The sequence below is a fragment of the Metopolophium dirhodum genome, chromosome 9 (genome assembly GCF_019925205.1).
Source record: "Metopolophium dirhodum isolate CAU chromosome 9, ASM1992520v1, whole genome shotgun sequence".
Lineage (NCBI taxonomy): Eukaryota > Metazoa > Arthropoda > Insecta > Hemiptera > Aphididae > Metopolophium > Metopolophium dirhodum.
The window spans coordinates 9,737,386-9,760,187 of record NC_083568.1 but is presented as its reverse complement, the minus strand read 5'-3'; the positions used below and the strand labels follow the sequence as shown (position 1 = coordinate 9,760,187).

Sequence of the window (22,802 nt, the reverse complement as noted above, 5' to 3'; positions counted from 1 at the left end):
ATCGTACAATTTCAAAACGGATTAAAGTTTTAAACTACTTACTTGAAACACCTACACTATTCCAAGTAAAATTGATAAGGCTACTTTATTCCTTATTGTTACTTCATGAATTTTAATCGCCCAGGTAATCAAGTGACTTATTTTAATTTTTTTCTCTTATAGAAAAGGGGTAATTTTTTAACATTAAATCAATTAGGTATAGGTGGGTATTAAGTATTAAAAGACATTTGTTATTCGTTTAGTATTTTTAGTCAAAGTAAAAATCATAAAATTATGTTATTTTATTATTATTAATTAATTAGTAATACAAATATAAAATAATACAGAATTGCATTTAACAATGTCAAAATCAGTTAAATAAAATATCAGTAAAAAAAAAAATATATATAAATGAATATTCAATACACTAATAAGACATATATGTAGGTACTAAGTACATAATGTAGATAATCGACTTGACACACTGATCCGGTAACGAGGAAAATGGATATCAACAATCGTGATGTAACTATATTTGTTTATATTTTTCTAATATTCTCGTTCGTACTATTATCCTTAGAGCAAGTACCTATTGACTATTCCTTCACTTGATCCTCTGATTTTCCTGAAGCCAAGTTGGTAATTTGATAGAAACATTAAAAACGTATAACTTTTTACAAATAATAATGTATTATTAGTTTTATTATATAAACCTAAATACCATAAATGTCAGAAAAAAAAAATAGGACCATTATTGTTGTCTTTTATTACCAAATTAACTGAATAGAAATACAATTTTCACATTATGTCTTAAAACAATTAATTTATGATTAGTATAATAATATTAATTAATTAAATTAATAATAATAGGGATGATGTGCCCCTCTACAATGCCGTTATAAACACACATAAAAAAAAAGTTAAATACACATATTAGGTTAGGTTATCTATTCACAGTTCTATAGTTAAAGGTTAAAAAATTTCATTTTCGGAAGTGATTCTATTCTCAAGACTAATTGAGTACTAATTTGAATGTCTTCTTTGCGTCCTAAGGATTCAAACTTCGCATTCCGTAAAATGGTTGATACAACTATTTTCATTTGATTCATTGCATACTTTTGTCCTAGAACATTATTCAAAAGTGGAATAATGTAAAGTTAAATTTCAAAATGTTTCTAAATTATAAAACTGAAGACTTTTTTACACATGTATATAGAGGAGCTCGACGGAAAATGGATTATGTTTGGAAAATCAGTGCCCGGTGATTTTTTTTTAAAACTATTTTATTTGCATATTTTATTATTAACATAATAACTTTCTAATAAATAATATAAAAATAAGAATTCACAGTAACCCATTCACATGAAGCGTTATCGTTCTAATTTCTAATATATAACAATTATTAGGACATTTGAAGACACCATCTAGCCCCCCTTATACATAATATAGCATGGACCCCCGAAAGTTCATAGAGTGATTATCAGGGTTGTCATAGGTATGGATGATGTTATATTTCGAAATTAAATGATATGTAATTGGCTAGAAAAATATGCAAATAAAATTGTCTTAATTGTCCTACTACTTATTCAAAAATCATCAATTTTCCACGGACCATTTGGTAATTATTATAACGCTTATTATATTAGCAACATTATTTCAATCAAAATTTAATACATTGCACAAATTATACTCTTCTCCCATATCTTGATTATTCATTATTTGATATAATGACATAGGTTATAAATACAATTGAGAAGTAAAATAAAACCAATCATACCAATACAATTTCTGGCACCAGCGCTGAACGGTAAGTATCCAAATTGAAATTTCGCCTTATTTTCCTCGTCCAAAAATCTTTCAGGGATAAATTCTTCAGCATTTGGATAAATGTCTTCACTGCGGTGTAGAATAAAAGGATATACTCCAATTGTAGTCATCGGAGGAATAATGTAATTCTCTGTAAAAAATAAAATAATATTATAAAAAGTATTTTTTACCCTATCCACAATTTTGATCTTCAAAATAAAATAAAATTTGTATTTTTAAGTAAATATAAATTAAAAATCTGACTAACTAACTGATTGATTTTAGATAAAAAAAATTAGGCATTTTATAATCAGATTTGTTTTAATGAAAAAAATTATAATTTTTTTTTTTATTGAACTTAAAATAATTTCGACAGCAAAGGTTATTAATTTTTGTGTTAAATACATAATAAGTGATTTTTGGTTCTAAAATTGTACAGTTAATAATATGTTGTTGATTATATGTAATTTCTTCTAACATTAATATTATAATTATCATTAACAAAAGGTTTAAATTTTATTATATAGGTCGATCTTCCTTAGGAAAGCTAATATATTTGATATGTTTTCGATGCCTGGTCCTATTGCTTCGTTCATATTGGGTGGAATATTGAATTTTCTGAGTTGGTCGGTATATTGATAGCACTCTGTTATTATATGTTTAAGACTGTGCATTGAGTGGGCTCCTCTTTGGCCATAAGGAACTTGTGAGTCAGCCTTGTGTGGCCTATTCGGAGACGATTGATTAGAATTTTTTCTCTTCTGAATTATAATTTAACTATACTAATTAACAACATTTAAAGTATATGATGGGATAAATACACATAATTTTATACTAAACAATTTTTTTTATTTTGAAAAAAAAAAAACAAATAATGTACTGATGTTATTTATATTGAAGTAAACCCATTCAAATACCTGCATATTTTTGAACATTAATTTATTAATTTTATATTGAATTATTAATCCTCTGATAAGTATTAAAAAAATATCATGACGATTTGAAGTACTTACTAAGCTGTAATGGCGTTTGTAGTTCTCTCGTAATGCCTGGCACGCTTGGATAAAGTCGAAGAGATTCTTTAATAACGGCTTCTACATATTTCATGGCATTCAAGTCTTCCATTGTAGCATCTCTATCAGAGTCTCCAAAAATACTATGTAGCTCGTCCCTAGCTCGATCCTGTTAAATAACATTTATTATTAAAATGTAACATGGAACAAAAAATTTCTTACTTGTATGTCCGGGTTCATCCCTAGTAAAACCAAAGTCATTGTCATCGAAATGGAAGACGTGTCGTGGCCTTCAAAAAGAAACGTATCTACTTCCTCACGAATGTCTCTGTCGCTCATCTGATCCGGCGTGTCGTTTAAGACGTTAAGAAGTAAGTCTAAGAACGATTTCTTTTTCGTTTTTTCTAATCGATCAGTAATAAAAATATGTGTAAGTGGTATTTTCATAAGGTATAGGTATTAAAAACTGCTTAAAACTTATAGGTAGACTATTGCTATTCATTTATTTTAAAAATATTGAAATTCATGATGGGCAGGAAAAATAACTATAATCTTTCTTTGTACGTACCAAATTTACTGTCTGACCTATTTTTTTCAATTCCTGAGTTATTCAACGATGCTCGTTTACTTTTAATTACCTACAGTAAAAATACAATATGCGCTATAATATATTATGTTATTGATGATTGACAGAATAACTATAAAAAACAATATTCTATGTCATGTCATATCTAGGTCTAAAACGAGGAATATAATTATGCTGTCCCTGCAGCTTTTACCATTGATGTTATTTGTTGGTGGTGTTAATACAACGATTATAATTTATAAGTTATATTGAATAAAATGTATTATTTAGCCTTTTTGTATACAAACGTTATCAGTAAATTCGTGTAGCACTTTGATTGATTTAAAAAAACTTTGACCACTTCCGCTCATTTTATAAACCAGATCATTCCACAGCCAGAATTTGAAAATACGTTCAATCACCGATTTGCAAGCACTTAAAAACAAAAAAAAAAAAATTACGAATAAATAATTATAATTTAATATAAGTAAGCAGCTATCAGTTTAATTTTTTTTTTATTCAGAGATTAGATCAATTTTTACTGGAAAATCACACTTATTAAACAACACTTAACAGCAACTACTTAAATAACACTTATATTCTGTATTTGGTTTCATTGGAAAACCAATAATAGTTTTGATATTTAAATTAAAATCAAAATAGTATAAAATGTGGGTTTACCATTTAATTGAATAGACATATTGGACTGATTTACCTTCTTGAGCATTCATCTCAGTACCCATTATTGTTTCTATAACAGACAATATACATTGAATATGTACACGAGTTATGACAATTTACTATTTTCCAAACAATTAATTTATATTTTCATATTCATTAATTTATATATTCAACCGAATAAGTATATCACTATATCATATTATAATTGAATCGTGGAAAAAAAGCCCAGAAAAAAATATGAATATAAGTATTTTTTTTTGGCATAAGATATAATTTGAAAAATATAATCACAGGTAAAAAATGTACCTATTATGATAACTAAACTGTTCATCTTTCTAATGAAATCAAGTATAATATTATAATTATAATTATCCGTTTGATTGACTTTAAAATTGAAATTATATGAGCTTTACATTTTATTTTTTTATTTTTTGTTGCTTAAGTTTAATATCTTATGAAATGGTTTATATACAAGGGAAATAGATTATGGATGCACACCAATGGACCACCTGTCAATAAATTATATTTTTATTACCCGATTATTATTGATAAGCATTTTGACATTTAATTTAATTTATATTGTTCGGTGCTTACCAATATAATTTATATAATATATAATTAAACAGTCAAAATGTTAAAACATTTATCAATAGCTGTTGTTATATTGACAAATGGGTATATTTTCAGTACTTAAAAAGGTGGGAAAGTGGGTGTTACTGACTGACCAATATTTTTTAAACTCTAGGACAGTAAAGTACAGTGTAGTTTTATTCAAATTTCAAAGTTATAAATTTGTTTTATATTAAATCTAATATCTGAGCGGAGCGAGGAAGCTAGTGGTTTTACAATGGTGTTTATTTTGTTTTATTTTTTTTTATCCTGTATACAAAATTTCTACCAGAAGGAGTGTTTCGATTTTATCATATAGGTAGTGCCTTATATTTTAGCAAGTTAGATCAATATGGTACTTTGAAGAGGTAATTTCTCAGTAGTTATTTAATGCCACGGGAAAAACTACCAAAAAATTACGAAAAACCGCTAAAAATGGATTTTAATTTTTAATGCTTTGTTTATCAACATAAAACCGAATAAAAAAAGTGAGTACGAAGATATCGCTCTGCTGTACTGTAGGTTACAAGTGGGTAACTGTATATTGGATTGTATCAAATTTGAATTTACTGATAGCATTGTATACGAAAAACGATTCTGAGCTGAGACGAATTGTCAGTCTGGATATTTTGCTATTATATTCTATTATAGCCTGTAAGTTTAATTAATATTATAAATTATAACAAAATAACTAAAGTGTTTATTTTTATTTTTATTCGTTTCTATGGTGATAAACAAAGCGTAAGAAATTAAAATCCAACTTTTAGTGGTTTTTTGTAATTTTTCCTGTAGAATTAAATAAATATTGAGAAAATCGAAAAATTACCTCTCTAAAGTACCATTTTAATCCAATTTGCTAAAAGATAAGGTACTTATATGTTGAAATCGAAACACTCCTTCTGGTAAAAATTTTGTATGCCGGATAAAAAAAAATCACCATTGTAAAACCACTAGATCCCTCATTCCGCTCAGAATCTAATAATATTATTATAATATTCATTCAATTTACAGGCTATAATAAATAATAACAATATAAAATATCCAGACTGACAAACCGTCTCCGCTAAGAATCGTTTTTCCTATACAATGATATTATATCATTGAATTCAAGTTTAATACAATTAATTATACATTGACCCACTTGCAACCTACTGTACATCAGAGCGACATCCACTTGTCTGCTTTTTTTTTTTAATTTTTTGTTTTTTTATGGAGATTATAAAATCGAATAAAGGTTATGTCACAAAGGTTTTTCGAGTTATTATTATTATTTTACAGTTGAAAATTGACTGACGAGTGACTCAATTATTATTATTATTTTTTATGAATATTATGATTGTTCATACTTTTATTTACATGGGCTTTTTTTCCACCTACCATTATTATTATACTGGGGCAAGTCATAACTAATAACAGAGTTATTTTGAAAATGTATATAGTATAGACACATAAACATTTCACTAACAACTGAAAATTAAATGTTATGTAATTAATCACCACAAATAATATCCAGAGAACACAAAGTCATATAATCAGCGATGGAGATTTCTTTATCGCTGTTTGCAGAAGCGTCCAACAGCTTATCTACCAATATGCGCGAGTGTTTGTTTATGGAATGATTGTACATATCTAATGTCTTGAAGTGAAACGTGTTGGTGAGGAGTTTCCGTCGGTTATGCCATTTCTGACCTGTGGGTATATAATATTATACATAGGTAATGTCTGTTATCGACTTCCGAAATTGTGTACTCATTATAGCTTCATTTCATATAATATCTGACAAACATACCTGAGCTCAACAAAAGACCTTCGTTCAGCCATGGTTTCAACATTTCATATTCTGGACCTTTCTTGATATTTTGGGTATTGGACAGTAGAATCTAAATAAAATACAAAGTTTAGTGTAAAATTATTATTTTGTTGTAAATTGTAATAGCTGCAGATGACAAAAAATTCTTTAAAACTTTGTAATATGATGAAGTATTAGGTAGCCCTGTTCCTCAGCTATTTGATGTCATATTTTATTTTTATACTACCGTCTAATTAGGTAGCTTAATATTGTGCATTCATGTAACAGATGACCAATATAAGAAATTAAAAAAAAAACTTTGTAAACAATTGTTAGTAATAGCTGATATCCTGATGTATTATCATTTAATGGAATTCTAATTGGGGTTGAGGGGGTTCTAGATAAACGGTTAAAGACATTTTTAAGTTCCAGCTTTTGTTTATGAAATTACGACACGGTGTTTTTTGCCGAGTCTTTTCTTGTCACCCACGTAATAGGCACTGAACGTTTCCAAAACTCGACATATGACGCGACACGTTGACCTAGTCTGTCATGGTCAGTGGTGGGAGTGAGGGTTGTGTCTCTTGTCGTCGACTGATCGGCGCACGGCGTCTAATTTTCGTATGTTGCGGAATTTCTTTTAAAAACGCTTTTCCTTTAAACCTTTTAAATTTTAAAACTGTTACATATAATATTATTTTTTAATGTAGATACCTATAAAAATAACAAGCTGTGTTCTCTTAGAAATAACCAATAATAAAGTACCTTCATTATTCAACAAAGCGTTTTTACTTGCTCCGTGTATTAATGTGTAAGCGTCAAATCGTTTATCTTTTTACTTGTTTTTATTTTTAGTTATAACTTATAAGGGTACGTGTGGGTCAAGTACTGAATACCTACGCTTTATTGGTAGAGTATTTAAAATGTAATAATGGAATTTTTGCTTTATAATGATTTATTTTAAAAATTATAAAAATGTATACATATTTATTGTGATAAGAACAAAAATAATAATAAAGAATATACACAGTGATCGATCAAATCGAATCAAATAACAATATTACTAATTTTACTTTGATTTAATCAAAACCATTTATTTCAAAACAAAAATATTATGTGATGATGATGAGGAAGATATTGTATTAAATATTTAAAAACGCATTTTTGATATAATATTAAGCTTAATGGTACCTACTTGTTTGTTATCGCCTGTAGTTAATAACTAATATTTTATAATCTTAACGTAGGTATTAATGTATTATAAAACAAAGTCCCTTTTTGTCTCAGATAGTATGTTTGAATATTTAAAACTACGCAACGGATTTTGATGCAGTTTTTTAATTGATAGAGTAATTCAAGAGCAAGGTTTATATGTATATAACATGCATAATATAGAAGAGGAATACTGCCCCTTTTTTGTATGTACGATCATGAAAATAACTCTACTTATTTTAATACGGTTTTTACTAATAAATCGGTCGAGTCACGCGGAAGTTTTTTATTGTATAATAATTTTTCTTGGTGAAATTAATTGGGTGGCCGAAAATAATAACAATTTATGTCTATATATATATATATTATATATAAATTTTTGACTTTGAACGTCTATAAATGTTTGTACTCCTCCTAAACCACTGGACATATTTTGTGTGATTTTGAGTGAGTCCCTGAATGGTTTAGATTCACAATTAGACCCAGCTGATTTCACCTGGAGAGGTGCTCAAACAGGTATTTTGAGATTTACGATAGAAATTTTTGTTTATAAATGGTTGCTATTGGTTATAGGAGAAATAATTAGTAAAAATTAGTATTTTAAAATTTAAATGTTTCCCATTAGTTACTCTGGCAGATGAGGTCAAAGCATCCACACATCGTCGCACGCTTATGGTTTCGAATAAAGAAATTATATCTTAAAACAAATGTGAGAGTTGAATGTATAATTAAGCTATTATATAGGTTCTCAAAAACTACTTGACCGATTTTGTGAAAATTTCGAATTGTTCTTGGAGATATAGGAATGTTTAAAGAGTAGTTTGAACCACGTTCGATTTATACCAAGTTATACTTTACATAAAAAATGTATACCAACCTATACCCAATCTACCACAAATAAATTATTCACCTTGGTCGATTTAGTTCGCAAAGCTACCCAAATTTATCTGTGGCACCTCAGTACCTAGGTAGGTACACCAAAACCAAGGTTATATACACTTATGGGTTAGGCGGGTTATAGGTACAACTAAAATTGGATGTTGGTTTATCCGAAGTTAATAGCCTCTAAAAATGACTGGACCGTTTTTAAAAAAAGTTATTTCAATAGATTAAAAATTGGAGGGTGTATACAGCTTGATTTTTAAACTTATATAAGCTGTAGATAGGTAAAGGGTAGCTCACACACGATTTTTTTTAGCATACGGAAAAAGAAATTTAAATAATATCCTAAATTTTATAAAATGTCATACATTTTATTTTATTTTTACGATATGTTTTTGTTAGAAAAATTGAATGCTATAATATCAAGTAATTTGTTATAAACTTATAAATAATCAGTTTACCTTTGAAAATATTTTCAGGTAGGTAATTAAAATTTAAAACTCAAATGTACCTATAGTAATATATAAATCAATCACTTACTTTTAAATCATCTGGATCGTTTAGTAAAACGTATGATCGGCCTGAAAGGTTAAAATGAACTACTGGACCGTTATTTCTTATCAACTCCGTGAGAAATGGTAATATATCTAAATAATTTTTAAGAAAAATAAAAAGTAATCAATTCAAAAATTATAATATGATACCTGTAATAATTGTATAATATTTAATATTTTTTTTTTAGTTTAAGATATAGTTTTCAAATTCTTATTTTGATCTTTTAAGTATAATCGAACGGTTTCCTATTAAAATAATTTGTTCATTCTAATTTATATGTAATTTGAATAATACTTATATCGTATATGTTTTAGATACATTTATACAATTTATATTATATTGAATTACGTGTGGATTGGGTGCTTGTGTTTAATTTTTATTTTAAAATGATTTCTTCAAAATTCTAATTTTCTAAAAATACTATGGAAGTGCACGATTGAGGTAAGTGCGTTTTCGACTAATAAATTAAGTTGAATTTAGTTTTATTAATTTTAAACTAATTATAATATTTATAAATGTATAGAATAATGTAATATTATAATATATCGCAACACTATAGATTTATTTTTTTATTAAAAATTCACGTTTATTTTTTCCAAGTTTTGTGTTCAGTCACAACATTTTTGGACACATACCAACAATAAAACAGGTTCAAAGTTCTCTTTAAAAAAATTTTAAGCATAATATATTTAAAAATTCAAAAAATCAGATTTTGAATAATTGCTAATTTTGAATAGAGGTTGGTGAATCGATCGAAAATCAATTGAAATTAATACAGCGTCACCCACGTCGCGGTTACCTACCTTTGGGTTGCATCATCGCAAGTTTCCACGAAAGCACCATCTCACTCCAAAAGCTTTTCGTTGCAGACGGCACGTGGGACGAGATCTGTCGGTATTCCACCGGCATACGTAGTCGCGACCATATCGCGTACGATATCAAACCCGCCAACGGCACCAACACCACACTGTAAAAGTTCACTTCGATCATTTCCGTCACGGTCTCTGTAGTAGGTACGTCTAATTTTAATAAATAATAATTTAATATTATTGTCCTCTACATCCGAGTCAAAATAACGCGACGACGCGACGCGGTCGGCTGATTTAAATTTTAAGCAATGATATTTTATTGGCGTTGTTGTTTCAATAATAATAACTTGTCACACCACAGCCACGCGAGTGCACCTGTTAGCTGCGCAATGCGATGTGCCGGTTACGAATTACGCGTAAGACTACCTCTGTGTGTCTGTGGGTCGTGGACGCCACACCCACATGGCCACATGTGTTGTCTCCGTTTTACAAACGTACAGCATGGCAAAATGGTACGTTCACGATATCCATTTACTCTGTTGTTTTTAAATCCAGAGCGAATTTGCATAAAATAATAATTATCTGTAGAGGCATCTCTGAGGCGTTTATTGATATTTTAATTATACGAAGTAAGTTTGTAGACAACTGAACATTTATAATAGAAATGTTGTTTTATAACGCTCATCATTTTCTTCGTAGTTAAAATATCAATAAAAGCTTGGGAGACGCACTAGAAAATATTCACTCCTTTAAATCTTATAATAAGTCATTGAACTCTAACTTCACAGAATAACAGAGTAAAACGTAAAATTGGCCATATTATTGTACGTTTGTAAGCCGGAGACAACAAATATACAATAAAATAAACTCACGTCCACTTAATACTTAATACAATATTGTAAACAAATATTGTATTGCAGTTTTGTTCTGTGATAGACGATGCGGTTTGGTGTACGACGGAGTCCGAAATAATCACGTAAGTAACTGGTCTGTAATATCTCCGAGGTCACAGCTGCATTGCATAATACCATACGTAATCAGTAATAATAGTACAACGGTATCGTTAGGCACATGATCCAACATTATAATAATAATATAATATACGACCAAACGAAATCGCATGTTTATAATATCGCCAGTGTGGCGGTGTAGACATTTTACAGTGACGGACTGTGTTGGCAGACGGCTGGTACACACGGGCCAGTGTTCTACTGCAGGAAGAAAACTATCTACCAAATCCATTTTTTACCAATCCTTCAAATTCTAACTGGAGCGATAAATTTATTGATTAATGATTTCACAATGATATGCGATTAGTTTTTTGTGGATGCTTACACGAATTCACATTTATAAAAATGATTCGACCAAGTTGTTTTTTACATAAAATTTTATGCCAGTCGGTACCTTTGGGAAGTCAAAATTGAAAATTCCCAGGGAATTAGGTAATCGGGAAATTACAAAAACATTTTTACGCAATACTGGTTTTTAACAAAATCAATATTCCTATTTTGTTGTGATTCAAAAATGAATAACCGTAGACACTTTAATTTTTTTTAAACGTTTATATTAGCATTTTCTATAGGTACATTCAATTTTTAAAATATTTTGATTAATTTATTCAGCTATTTATAGACATAAAAATGTTTGATTTTTTTTTTATAATAATGTCAATAAAAAAATGTTTACTCGATCAAAAAGTTTAATACAAAGTTAGGTGAGGACGTTGGTTACCTCATAGGTACCTCATAGGCTGATCGTCTTCGCTGAGAATTGTTTTTTATAATATGCAATGATTTATCATTGAATTCAAATTTAGGTTTTAACACACACAATACAGTGAATTACTTGTCATCGACGAGGTCCACTCGATACCTACAAACTGTACAGTAGAGCGGTTACTTACTTTCCCTATTTTTTTTTCTATGGATACCTACTCTTTCGTGTAGTATATTCAATGTATAATATACAAATACTATCGTACGTATTGTATAGGCTTTATTCAAGTGCAGAAACGATAGCTATTAACTGCATCAACAATAAACTATCATCTTATTTATTTCAAATAACATTTAATTAAGAAAAAAACTAGATACCTAGTGAAATTACTGAAATTAATCACATTCCATCCGGTACAGGACGATTCATTTTTTAATTAGACTAATTACAATACAACTGTGCACCAATTGATATTATATTATAGGTACATAATTTATATTTCATATACAACATGATATAATTAATAAAATACACATGGTATATTATTTTAACTACATAATTTTTTGTGTTGTAAGAAATGTTCAGCTAATAAGTAACCTCTGTCGAAGGACTGTACATCAAAACAATGTTTCTATAAATATCGTATAATAGTAATGAATAATAATTAATAATAAGTGGCTCGGCGCGGCGCACTGGCTGAAATAAATCACGCGACGTTATTGACAGTAAGCAACGGCCGCTGCGACTAGTTCCTGGATGGGTGACCACTGACCACTCGGGTTCGTAGTGCAGAAAAAACTTGCCACACATAAACATGTTCCTAACCGACCGTACCAAACGTACAGGCTAATGATCTCAGTCATCAAAGCCTTAAACCTAATAATAATAATAAAAAAAAATTTATAAGTGTACAATAAAAACGATAATACCTACTATTTTTGAACGCGTCCACCGGTTGACGTATTAAAATAATAATTTTTAATTTTACGTAAAATAAATAGAATAATGATTAAAGATATAAAGTCCACCACGACTTATTATAAAAAACAATGTTATTGTTTATGTTTAACATTAAAAAAAAATGTTAACGATTTTTAAGCACTGGTCATATTTTATGTCAGTCCTAAGCCTGTAAGGTAACCTAACCTAACCTGTAAGGTCCCGGAAAGGACAATTATTGTGAATCAATAATTATTAAATAGTTCTCGAGTGTATGTAGAATGTACCTATAGGAAATATTAAATTTGTAAAATCTGTATTTTATATTTTATATTGTATTGTGCACCTATAACGACGTAGGTCATATTTTAATTTGTTTCTTTATAAAAATTACATTAATACGATAATAAATCCGGGGGGATGAATTCACATTAGGGAGGGCTTAGCCCCCCAAGCCCCATCCTATTTGCGCCTATGCGCTCGGTTAATTCTTTTTTCATGTAACTCATGTCATGTTTATCTTAGCACATATTCTTATATTAAATAAAATTTTACAGATTGTATATGTATATTAAAATAAATATCGATGATTTGTTGTTTGAAAAACGTAAGATTATTTTAGGTACAATACTTCTATTTGAAGTCTCAATATCAATTCATTTCTACATAGAATGGAAACTGATGTAAATTTCACACCTAGGCTCAAAATATGAAATAACACCACCGTGTCGTACTGCTGTAAAAATACTTTTTACCTTTTGGTTAAAAATTCAATTTATTTTATAAAAAATGTATTACCTATCTATAGTTTAATAACTTAATAATATAAGTAATTAGGTAATAGGTAATTAATTACAATCTATGTACTTAAATAAAATAAAATATTACAGTTAAATTACTATAATAATATTATAGTTATATCAATTCACTACCTACGCTATGTATAGTATTATTAAAGCTTATAAAATTTCATTTTTGGAAGTGACTCTATTCTTATGATTAATTGTGTACTAATTCGAATATCTTCTTTGCGTCCTAAGGATTCAAACTTAGCATTCCGTAAAATGGTTGATACAACTATTTTCATTTGATTCATTGCATACTTTTGTCCTGAAACATTATTCAAACGTTAATTAACCAAAAGTAAATTTTCAAAATATTTTAAAAACAAAAGCAATAATTATACCAATGCAGTTTCTGGCGCCAGCGCTAAACGGTAAATATCCAAATATAAATTTCGCCTTATTTTCTTCATCCAAAAACCTCTCAGGGATAAATTCTTCAGCATTCGGATATATGTCTTCATTACGGTGTAGAATAAAGGGATATACTGTTATTGTAGTCATTGGAGGAATAATATATTTATCTGGAATAACAAAACAATATTATACAAAATGTTTTTGATGTAATTTAAAATAAATCTATTCACTTTCGATTTTTATATTAAAATACAATTAGTATTAATACTTATTACAAATTGTATTCTTAATACGAATGATTAAAATTGTTGACTTGATTGAAGTTAAAAATTTAGCATTTCATGTATACTGTTTTGTTTTATTTATTAAATAATTATAATTTGACTAAAAATCGTCATAGCATAATAATACCATAAATACACGTCATTTTTTTATTTTGTAAAAAATAAATTATAAACTCACGTGATTTATATTGAAATTTAAACTATTTGTAAAAATCTGAACAAATTAAAACACAAGAATAACTAAATTTTTGATAATTGTTAAAAAAATATTATGACGATTTTAAGTACTGACTGAGCTGCAATGGTTTATCTAGTTCCCTCGTAAAGGCCGGCACACTTGGGTACATTCTAAGCGATTCTTTGATGACGGCTTCCAAATATTTCATAGCATTCAAGTCTTCCATTGTAGCATCTCTATCAGAGTCTCCAAAAATACTATGTAGCTCGTCTCTGGCTCGATCCTGTTAAATTACAATTATTATTAAAATGCAATATGAAACAAAAAATGTCTTACTTGTATTTCCGGATGCATCCCCAGTAAAACCAAAATCATCGTCATTGCAATGGAAGACGTGTCGTGGCCTTCGAAAAGAAACGTATCTACTTCCTCACGAATGTCTCTGTCGCTCATCTGATCCGGCGTGTCGTTTAAGACGTTAAGGAGTAAGTCTAAGAACGATTTCTTTTTCGTTTTTTCTAATCGATCAGTAGTAAAAATATGTGTAAGTGGTATTTTCATAAGGTATAGGTATTAAAAACTGCTTAAAACTTATAGGTAGACTATTGGTATTCATTTATTTTAAAAATATTGAAATTCATGATGGGCAGAAAAAATAACTATCATCTTTCTTTGTACGTACCAAATTTACTGTCTGACCTAATTTTTTCAATTCCAGAGTTATTCAACGATGCTCGTTTACTTTTAATTACCTACAGTAAAAATACAATATACGCTATAATATACGTTATTTATTTAGTGTGTGTTTGATGATTATATGCAATAGATTAGGAAATGATAAAAAGGTTACATGAAAATATAATATAAATTAAATTAAAATAGAATACAATATTACAATTTATAGTAACATGGATATTAGTGAATGATATTACTGTCCCAGTTTCTCGAGGAGGCTTCAGGATTCCTTACTAGAATGCCTTAAGTCAAAATTTTTTATTCTATTTTCCTTTCTAGACTCATCAATCCTAATCAAAAGGTCATCTGCTACCTCAACGTTTCCGTCGATAAATTCTTGGTAAAGATTTTCACGGATTTCATTCCATCCAGGGATGTATTTTTTCCTATGGCCTCTTGGCATCTGTTTTAAGAAATCCTAATGACGAGTCCCGCCAACATTTTGTAGCTTGAGAATTTAAGTGGGATGAATTGGATGCAGTTATAGATATCGTTTGCATAGTCTTCCCATGCAGCTTTGCAAAAGTTAGGGGTTTTACTGTTTATCCCATCTACCTAACAATGTACGTTTCTATTTAGGATCGAATACTAAATGGGCGTTATTCAGTTCGGTGGTTGAATAGTCATTATCGATGTCTTGATCATTAAGAATGCGAGAGATGTAATCGTTTTTTTACATACTAATACCTCTAATATTGATTTGCCAGGTGCATAAGTTAGGACTTTCTTGTCCATTGGCACTTAAAACAGCCGTTTTTGGTTCGAATCTTCCGATAATGTTGTGTTTGGTTGGATTTCATATAACCAGATCAGAAGATCGTTATATAAGATAGTTTGGCCGCCAAGTTTATAGATCTTTAGCCGTTAAATATCGCGCAGGGTGCACCACGTAGAGGCGATCTATCTATGCACTCTTATAAGGTTATGTTAGGTTAATATACGTTATCGATACAGAATAACCATCGAAAAATCACAATAAAAATCAAATCACATATAAATCTAAAACGTGGAAAGTAATTATGCCAGCTATTTTATTAAGCAGCTCGTTAGTGGTGTTGGTGTTACTAATATGGTTATCACAATAAACACTAAATGGTTGAGGTATATGATTAAAATGTATTATTTTAGCATTTGGATGTACAAACGTTATCAGTATACTCGTGTAGGATTTTGATTGATTTAAAAAAACTTTGACCACTTCCACTCATTCTAAAAACCAGATCATTCCACAGCCAAAATTTGAAAATACGTTCAATCACCGATTTGCAAGCACTGCAAACAAATAAATATATAAATGATTATAACTAAATTTATTATATTCAAGTAGCTAAATATAATATAATATATTAGTTAAAACCATTTTTTGTTTGAAATTAGAACGATTTTTAATTGTAATCATACTAAATTATTCTTTATTGAGTTTCGTTGGTACTTAACTAGTACATATTTTAAAATGTAGGTTTACCTCTTAATCGAATGAACATATTCAGCTGATTTACCTTTTTGAGCATTCATCTCAGTGCCCATAATCGTTTCTAAAACAAACAATATACTTAAGGAGTAAATGGACACGAATTTTGACAATAGTGGTCCAAACGGTTGATTGGTTTATTTTATTTATATTATGTAACGCAGAATATATACCGTATTTATAGGAAAAGTCAGACACGACATCCAACACATTTCGGTCATGTCACAATCACTGAACTGAAAACATGGAACGCCCATATTATATAATTTATATAATTTATTATAATTCATGCACTGAAAATTATCCTCTTATATAAAAGTCTGACATTATAATACTACAGAATAGATAAATAATACCATAAGAATATATATTTCCATTAGAATCTTATTAGCAAAAATAAAACTGTTAGTTATAATGATCTATATTCTATATTTCTATCTATTAATAAATAAACATCCATTATATGTATAAATCTTTAATCGTGTTTTTTTATTAATAGATAGAAATATAGTTTGTCTTCAATCGTGATGAAAAAATAATGAAGGTATTAAAAACGGAATCAATATGTCCGATAATGGCACAAGTTTTTCGGTCCATATTTACAGTTCAGTTATGCACACTTGGCTCCAATAATGACCGAAAATTAAATGCTACGTAATAAAAGTTACCACAAATAATGTCCAAAGAACACAAAGTCACGTATTCAGCGATAGAGATTTCTTTATCGTCGTTCGCAGACGCATCAAATAGTTTATCCACCAATATACGCGAGTGTTTGTTAATGGATGGATTGTACATGTCTAATGTCTTAAAGTGAAACGTGTTGGTGAGGAGCTTCCGTCGGTTATGCCATTTCTGACCTGTATATAATATTATAAATAGGTAATGTCTGTTATCGTCTTCCAGAATATCGTGTACGCGTAATCGTTTCATTTAACTGTGACGAAAATACCTGAGCTCAATAAAAGGCCTTCGTTCAGCCACGGTTTCAACATTTCATACTCTGGACCTTTTTTGATATATTGTGTATTGGACAGTAGAACCTATATTAAACGCATAATTATTAATTATAGTATACGATTATCTATAGTACCTGATGACAATAAATCTTTAAAGCTTTTGTAATAGCTGATGTACCATTTATTAGAATGTTCTGTCGAGTTCTGCAGGACAGAAACCAAAACATGTGTGTGGAAAAAAAAATCAATAAATTCTAATCAAAATACATTGCTACGATCTACCGTAACCAGTAACCATTATCTTCACTGGTTAGGTTAGGATTTCAACGATACATCATCAGTACAATACTTAAGTACTCATCACTCGATTGTCTACCAAGTGACGCCTATGGAAGAAAGGGTATGGTTGGAATAATATTATGACGTGGGGACTAGTAGACTGCAGTTCGTTTCTAATACATATTATACTAATATTATTTATTTGTTTTTATGTAAATTTATCATATGGTTAAGTCTGCAGGTTTGTCAGAATTGTGCTATCGTTCTACGGGCTTAGTTGAGGTGACGAGTATGGCAGCGGTGGTTGTAACGTACAAAATTCAAATTTGATTTCAGTTTTGTATTAAATTTTTTTTTATTTACATTTGTCATATCCGACTATTGTTCAAGAAACTCACTAGTAGTTTTAATTATTTTTATTATTATTAATATAGTAAAACACATAAGCCGGTACACCTTTTTGGTAAACAATAATTAAAATGTATAAGTAGTTTATATATTAATCATTATACAAAATACAAAATCTTATAAATATTTAACTAATAATTATTATTAACACAGTGGTTAATCTAACCTTGAAATTAGTATTTTGATTTACACAAATATTATCTACATTTGTTTTTTAACACAAACATCTATTGTGATGATTATAAGGGTAATTTAACTTATACTTAACTATCTAACAGTTAAAACATTTTTAGTTATTTGTTATAATTTTATAAAAAATCGGTTTATCTTTGGGCTTATTATGTGGTTAACTGAATTTTAAGAAACTTATCCAAATTCCAATACATATGTAATATTATAAATGTCATCAATGCATTGCAGCACTCTTATAAATATAAGTTATTGTAAAAGTATTTCGATTAGTAATCAGTTGATAGGTAACTGTTGAAATGATAAGTGGTTGATAAATTCACAAAAATAGTATGTTATTCGGAGTTTAGTTATTAATAAACTAGTATTTCCGAAATAATATAAAGTATTAAAATATGTATTATGTATAAATCTATCAAAAATGTACTTACTTTTAAATCATCAGGATCGTTTAGCAAAACGTAAGATCTGCCTGATAGGTTAAAATGAACTACTGGACCATTCTCTCTAAATAACTCCGTTACAAATGGCAATATATCTAAATAATTGGTAAGAAAAATATAATGTTATCAATCTAATCTAATTTTGTTTTTTGACAAAATACATTGTACCCCGCTTATTATTATAATTAGGTATTATATTTATTCTTTGATTATATAATATACATTATTATTATTTCCAATTATTTCCGTATATTTTACCTGCCATGTTTTACGTTATTACGTTGTTTGCCATCAGGGGCGTATACAAGGGGGGGATGTGGGGGTCAGATCCCCCCCCAATAGGCCTTTTTTTAAATTTTATAAAATAGTGTTCTTAATGACTTAATGTAAGGAAATTACAAGGAAAAAAAATGGCAAGGATTTTTTGTAAATTTTTATTTTAACACATTCAACAATTAATTAAAATTAATTTACTTAATATTAATCAGTAATCATAATTATTATATTTATTTCATATTCATATAATCGTATTATGTGATATTTGATAATATGTATATTATATATACAAGTATAATAAATTATTATAAGATAATAATATGTGGCAGACCAGCCACGGGCCGTCGCCAGTCGCCACCGTCACTGATATCAACGCGGCGGAGACGACGCCCGCATGTCCGTGCGTATAATAATACATTTTCCTACACATTAGAAAAAGAAATATAAAAATAGCTAAAAATAGCTTAAATAATAAATATTATTATTATCTAAAAACAAAAATCAACCACAAATATTATGTCAGTTGTACGAACAAGTCATAACTACATATAACTACTTGTAGAATTTAAAATAAAATGTATTGAATATATATATGTTTTATCATTTATTAGGTATTTAAATGTGCACATACCTAGGTTTAGGTATTTTTGTTCCATAATAATTTGTTTGCAACTGATCCCCCCCCATACAAAAGTTATGTATACGCCACTGTTTGCCATGTATATATTGTAATCTTGTATAAATGTATAATGCATGTAATGTGTCAATAGACACTGGGGTATTTTGTTCTAGGACGTGGGGGGGGGGGACAAATGGAATAAAAAAATGTAATTTTAAGGGCAACTGGTACATGCCCGATTTTGTTTTTAAATTTTAATATTCTATGGATTGTGTTCATAATCGCTTTATAATGAAATCATAATTTACATTTTTATTTCTAGCAAACTTGAAAAATACGTAAATGTTTCAAACTTTTTTATTTAAATATATTTAATTAGTTACGTGAATAGTAATTCTTTATATCTTTAACATGAGTTGTATTTTGAAGTTTTCTTCAAATTCTACAATTCTTTAAATCGACAGTCGTCATACATAATTGTTAAGTTTTTACTCAAATTCATATTCAGAAGGAGAATGTTAATTTCTTCGAGTGTCAATAAAATATATAGTATACAAATTGTATTTCAAACAATGTGTTAATTTCTTATAATATGGGGCCTCACAGGGGTACCCGAAAAATATTGATCGTCTATTACATTAATTTAAACTTTATAGGTATTTCAGTATTTGCTTATAAGTTATGCCTTAATGCAATCGTTTGAAATTTTATTTTGATAAAATGATATCCTCATAAAAAAATTTTAAAAAATATAAATACTTTTCAATAAAAATTGTGCTTAATTGTATACAAGAATCACCTTGTACATAATACAGATCTGGCTAAAGGTACGTCCTATACTGTTTCGACATAATATTATAAAGACGAACTGACGAAATAACGGATAATGTTGGTATACCTACGTCTTCATAATAATATGTAGGTACCTACGTCATGCTACACATTATAACACCGTCGTCGAATTATTGGATAAAAAATCAATTGAAATCAATTATTAACGGTTGAAACGAGTGACGCGTATACCTTTGGGCTGTAGCATCGCAAGTTTCCACGAAAGTACCATTTCGCTCCAAAAGGTTTTCGTCACGGACGGCACGTGGGACGAGATCTGTCGGTATTCCACCGGCATACGTAGTCGCGACCATATCGCGTACGATATGAAACCCGCCAACGGCACCAACACCACACTGTAAAAGTTCACTTCGATCATTTCAGCGGAAGTCCGTTCAAATCAACCGATTGTGTCGTTGTTTCGGCGTAGAGGACACTATTATAAATTATTATAACGAACGATATCATATAATAATATATATAAATCTTAAATAAAAAATGTATTGTACATTATAAATAATAATATTACGTCACACACAAGCTTAACGTGTAAAGCTGCGCAGGCGACGTGTCCGGTAAAGTGTTTACAATTTTTTACGGCGATCGACACCGATCTGGAGCAGTTAGGCGCCTACGACGTCGCCCGAAAAGCGACTACTGATTTACATTTTCCCCGAGGTCACAGCCGTTAATAGCGCATAATAATTCTCGTTTTAATAATTAATAAATAATAATGGAACGGTAACGATAGGTATTTATGATTTTTTGCGTTCTAGACAATAGAGGGATTTCCAACTAAAAATATAGATGTTTCAATGAACACGAATCTAAATAACTAATTTTTATTTTAAATTCTTCGGTATTTTTTTTGGTTCTTATTTACCATTTACATTATAACTGAAACAAAAATTATCACTATTTTTCCGTTTATATGATTTATGGTGGATTTAACAATTAAAATAAATTTAAATTTAAGTGACTAAATAATTATATTCTTTAAACATTAAAATAATCAACATACAAATATATATACATTCTATTAGTTTTGTTGTATTTTATTCAAGTATTCAGTATTTTATTATTCAATAAACAAATATTCATTAGATTTATGTCAACATACTAAATGATGGAATATTTATGTTGGATTAAAATATGCAATCTGACAATGAAAAAACTAGTTTGTGAAATTGATCATAGTCGGTGGTTATCTATTACTTATTAATTTGTTGAGTTTTATTTCCATTAGTGATAAGATATTTTTTAAGTTTTAATTATTATTATATTATAATATGCTGAACCACATAGGTGGTATGTATTTTAGGGTTAGGTTGAAATTTAACGAATGTGATATATTTAATGCAATATGAAGATTTTTAACTATAAAATATCCTATCCTTATTACATTGTAATGATCGGTTATTCATATTGTTCTTTCGCCCAAAATTGTATATAGATAACTTTTATATTTCGCCCTACCTATTATTGAGTTATGCGAATAATTAAACGTCACCTCGACGAGTTCAAAATTATAATATCAATATTATATATTTATATTGTCTAGTGCTGACCAGAGACTGAACTTCCGACTGTTTTCCATTTCGAACCTTCAAAATGATATTATCATAATCTTATATCGTTTGTTATCAGTTTTACTGTTAACATTATACTACCCATTTTGTGACTTTAAATAATTTGTGTTTTTGGCACATGTCTTACATTTTTAAGATTGGTATACAGTTACAGCGACGAATCAATAATTTATACATTTATGAATAAATTACATTATAAATGTTTGTTAACACATGTATGTCCTCGGATGCAAGATTGAAAATTTAGTGATTGCACGTATGTATTGTGTTTGATAGGTCAGAACAGCGCAGTAGCAAGGGAGCACCGGGTGAAAGTGCCCCCCTCGATTTTTTTTATAAACAATAATGGTGTCTAATGTATCAGGTGATAAGTATTCTAGATCTAAAAAAACTAAATAAAACGCTTGTCAAGTCAGGGATTTGCATGTAAACTTTCTTGATTTTTAATTTTTAGAAATATATTAACTGATATCACACCTAAGAGGTATAAAAGTTTGAATCCAGAAAAATTTTGGTGTCAACAGCCCCACAAAAAATCATTTTCATTTTCATATAATGAGATAGATCTCCGAAACCGGAATCCCTTTTAAATGAGTTATCAACCAACTTTCTAGCTACCATAGTTTAAGAGAAAAGTTAAAAAATAGAAATTTTGGGACTGTTCACGCCGACGTTTTTATGGATTCAAATGGTTATACCGCTTAGGTGTGATATCAAATCTCTCTCATTAGTATTTTATATTAAAGCTAGCTAAATTATCCACCTACTCATCATTACTGAGTTACGT

The 22,802-nt window shown here is 28.9% G+C and overlaps 1 protein-coding gene across 1 annotated transcript; it reads right to left on the bottom strand.

Moving 5' to 3' along the window:
• Positions 1–257: 257 nt before the first annotated feature.
• LOC132952431 (uncharacterized) lies at positions 258–21,276 on the bottom strand. Its single transcript, XM_061024729.1, has 22 exons — positions 20,619–21,276; positions 18,689–18,795; positions 17,375–17,465; positions 17,091–17,282; positions 16,417–16,486; positions 16,097–16,223; positions 14,899–14,968; positions 14,553–14,734; positions 14,331–14,499; positions 13,742–13,921; positions 13,511–13,665; positions 9,895–10,147; positions 9,077–9,183; positions 6,443–6,533; positions 6,151–6,342; positions 4,045–4,114; positions 3,672–3,798; positions 3,367–3,436; positions 3,021–3,202; positions 2,799–2,967; positions 1,757–1,936; positions 258–1,102 (listed from the first exon to the last, which is right to left on the bottom strand). Exons 1-22 carry the CDS (start codon positions 20,803–20,805, stop codon positions 945–947), a joined length of 3,129 nt encoding a protein of 1,042 aa, XP_060880712.1. The 5' UTR covers positions 20,806–21,276; the 3' UTR covers positions 258–944.
• Between the last annotated feature and the right edge of the window lie 1,526 nt (positions 21,277–22,802).

Coding starts and splice junctions, on each gene's coding strand:
- LOC132952431 (XM_061024729.1), bottom strand. CDS start 20,805: ATGATCGAAGTGAACTTTTACAGTGTGGTGTTGGTGCCGTTGGCGGGT. Junction 10,148..13,510: donor AAATGAAATTTTATAAGCTT/TAATAATACTAT, acceptor ACTCGGATGTAG/AGGACAATAATATTAAATTA. Junction 3,437..3,671: donor TACACGAATTTACTGATAAC/GTTTGTATACAA, acceptor TTTTTACTGTAG/GTAATTAAAAGTAAACGAGC.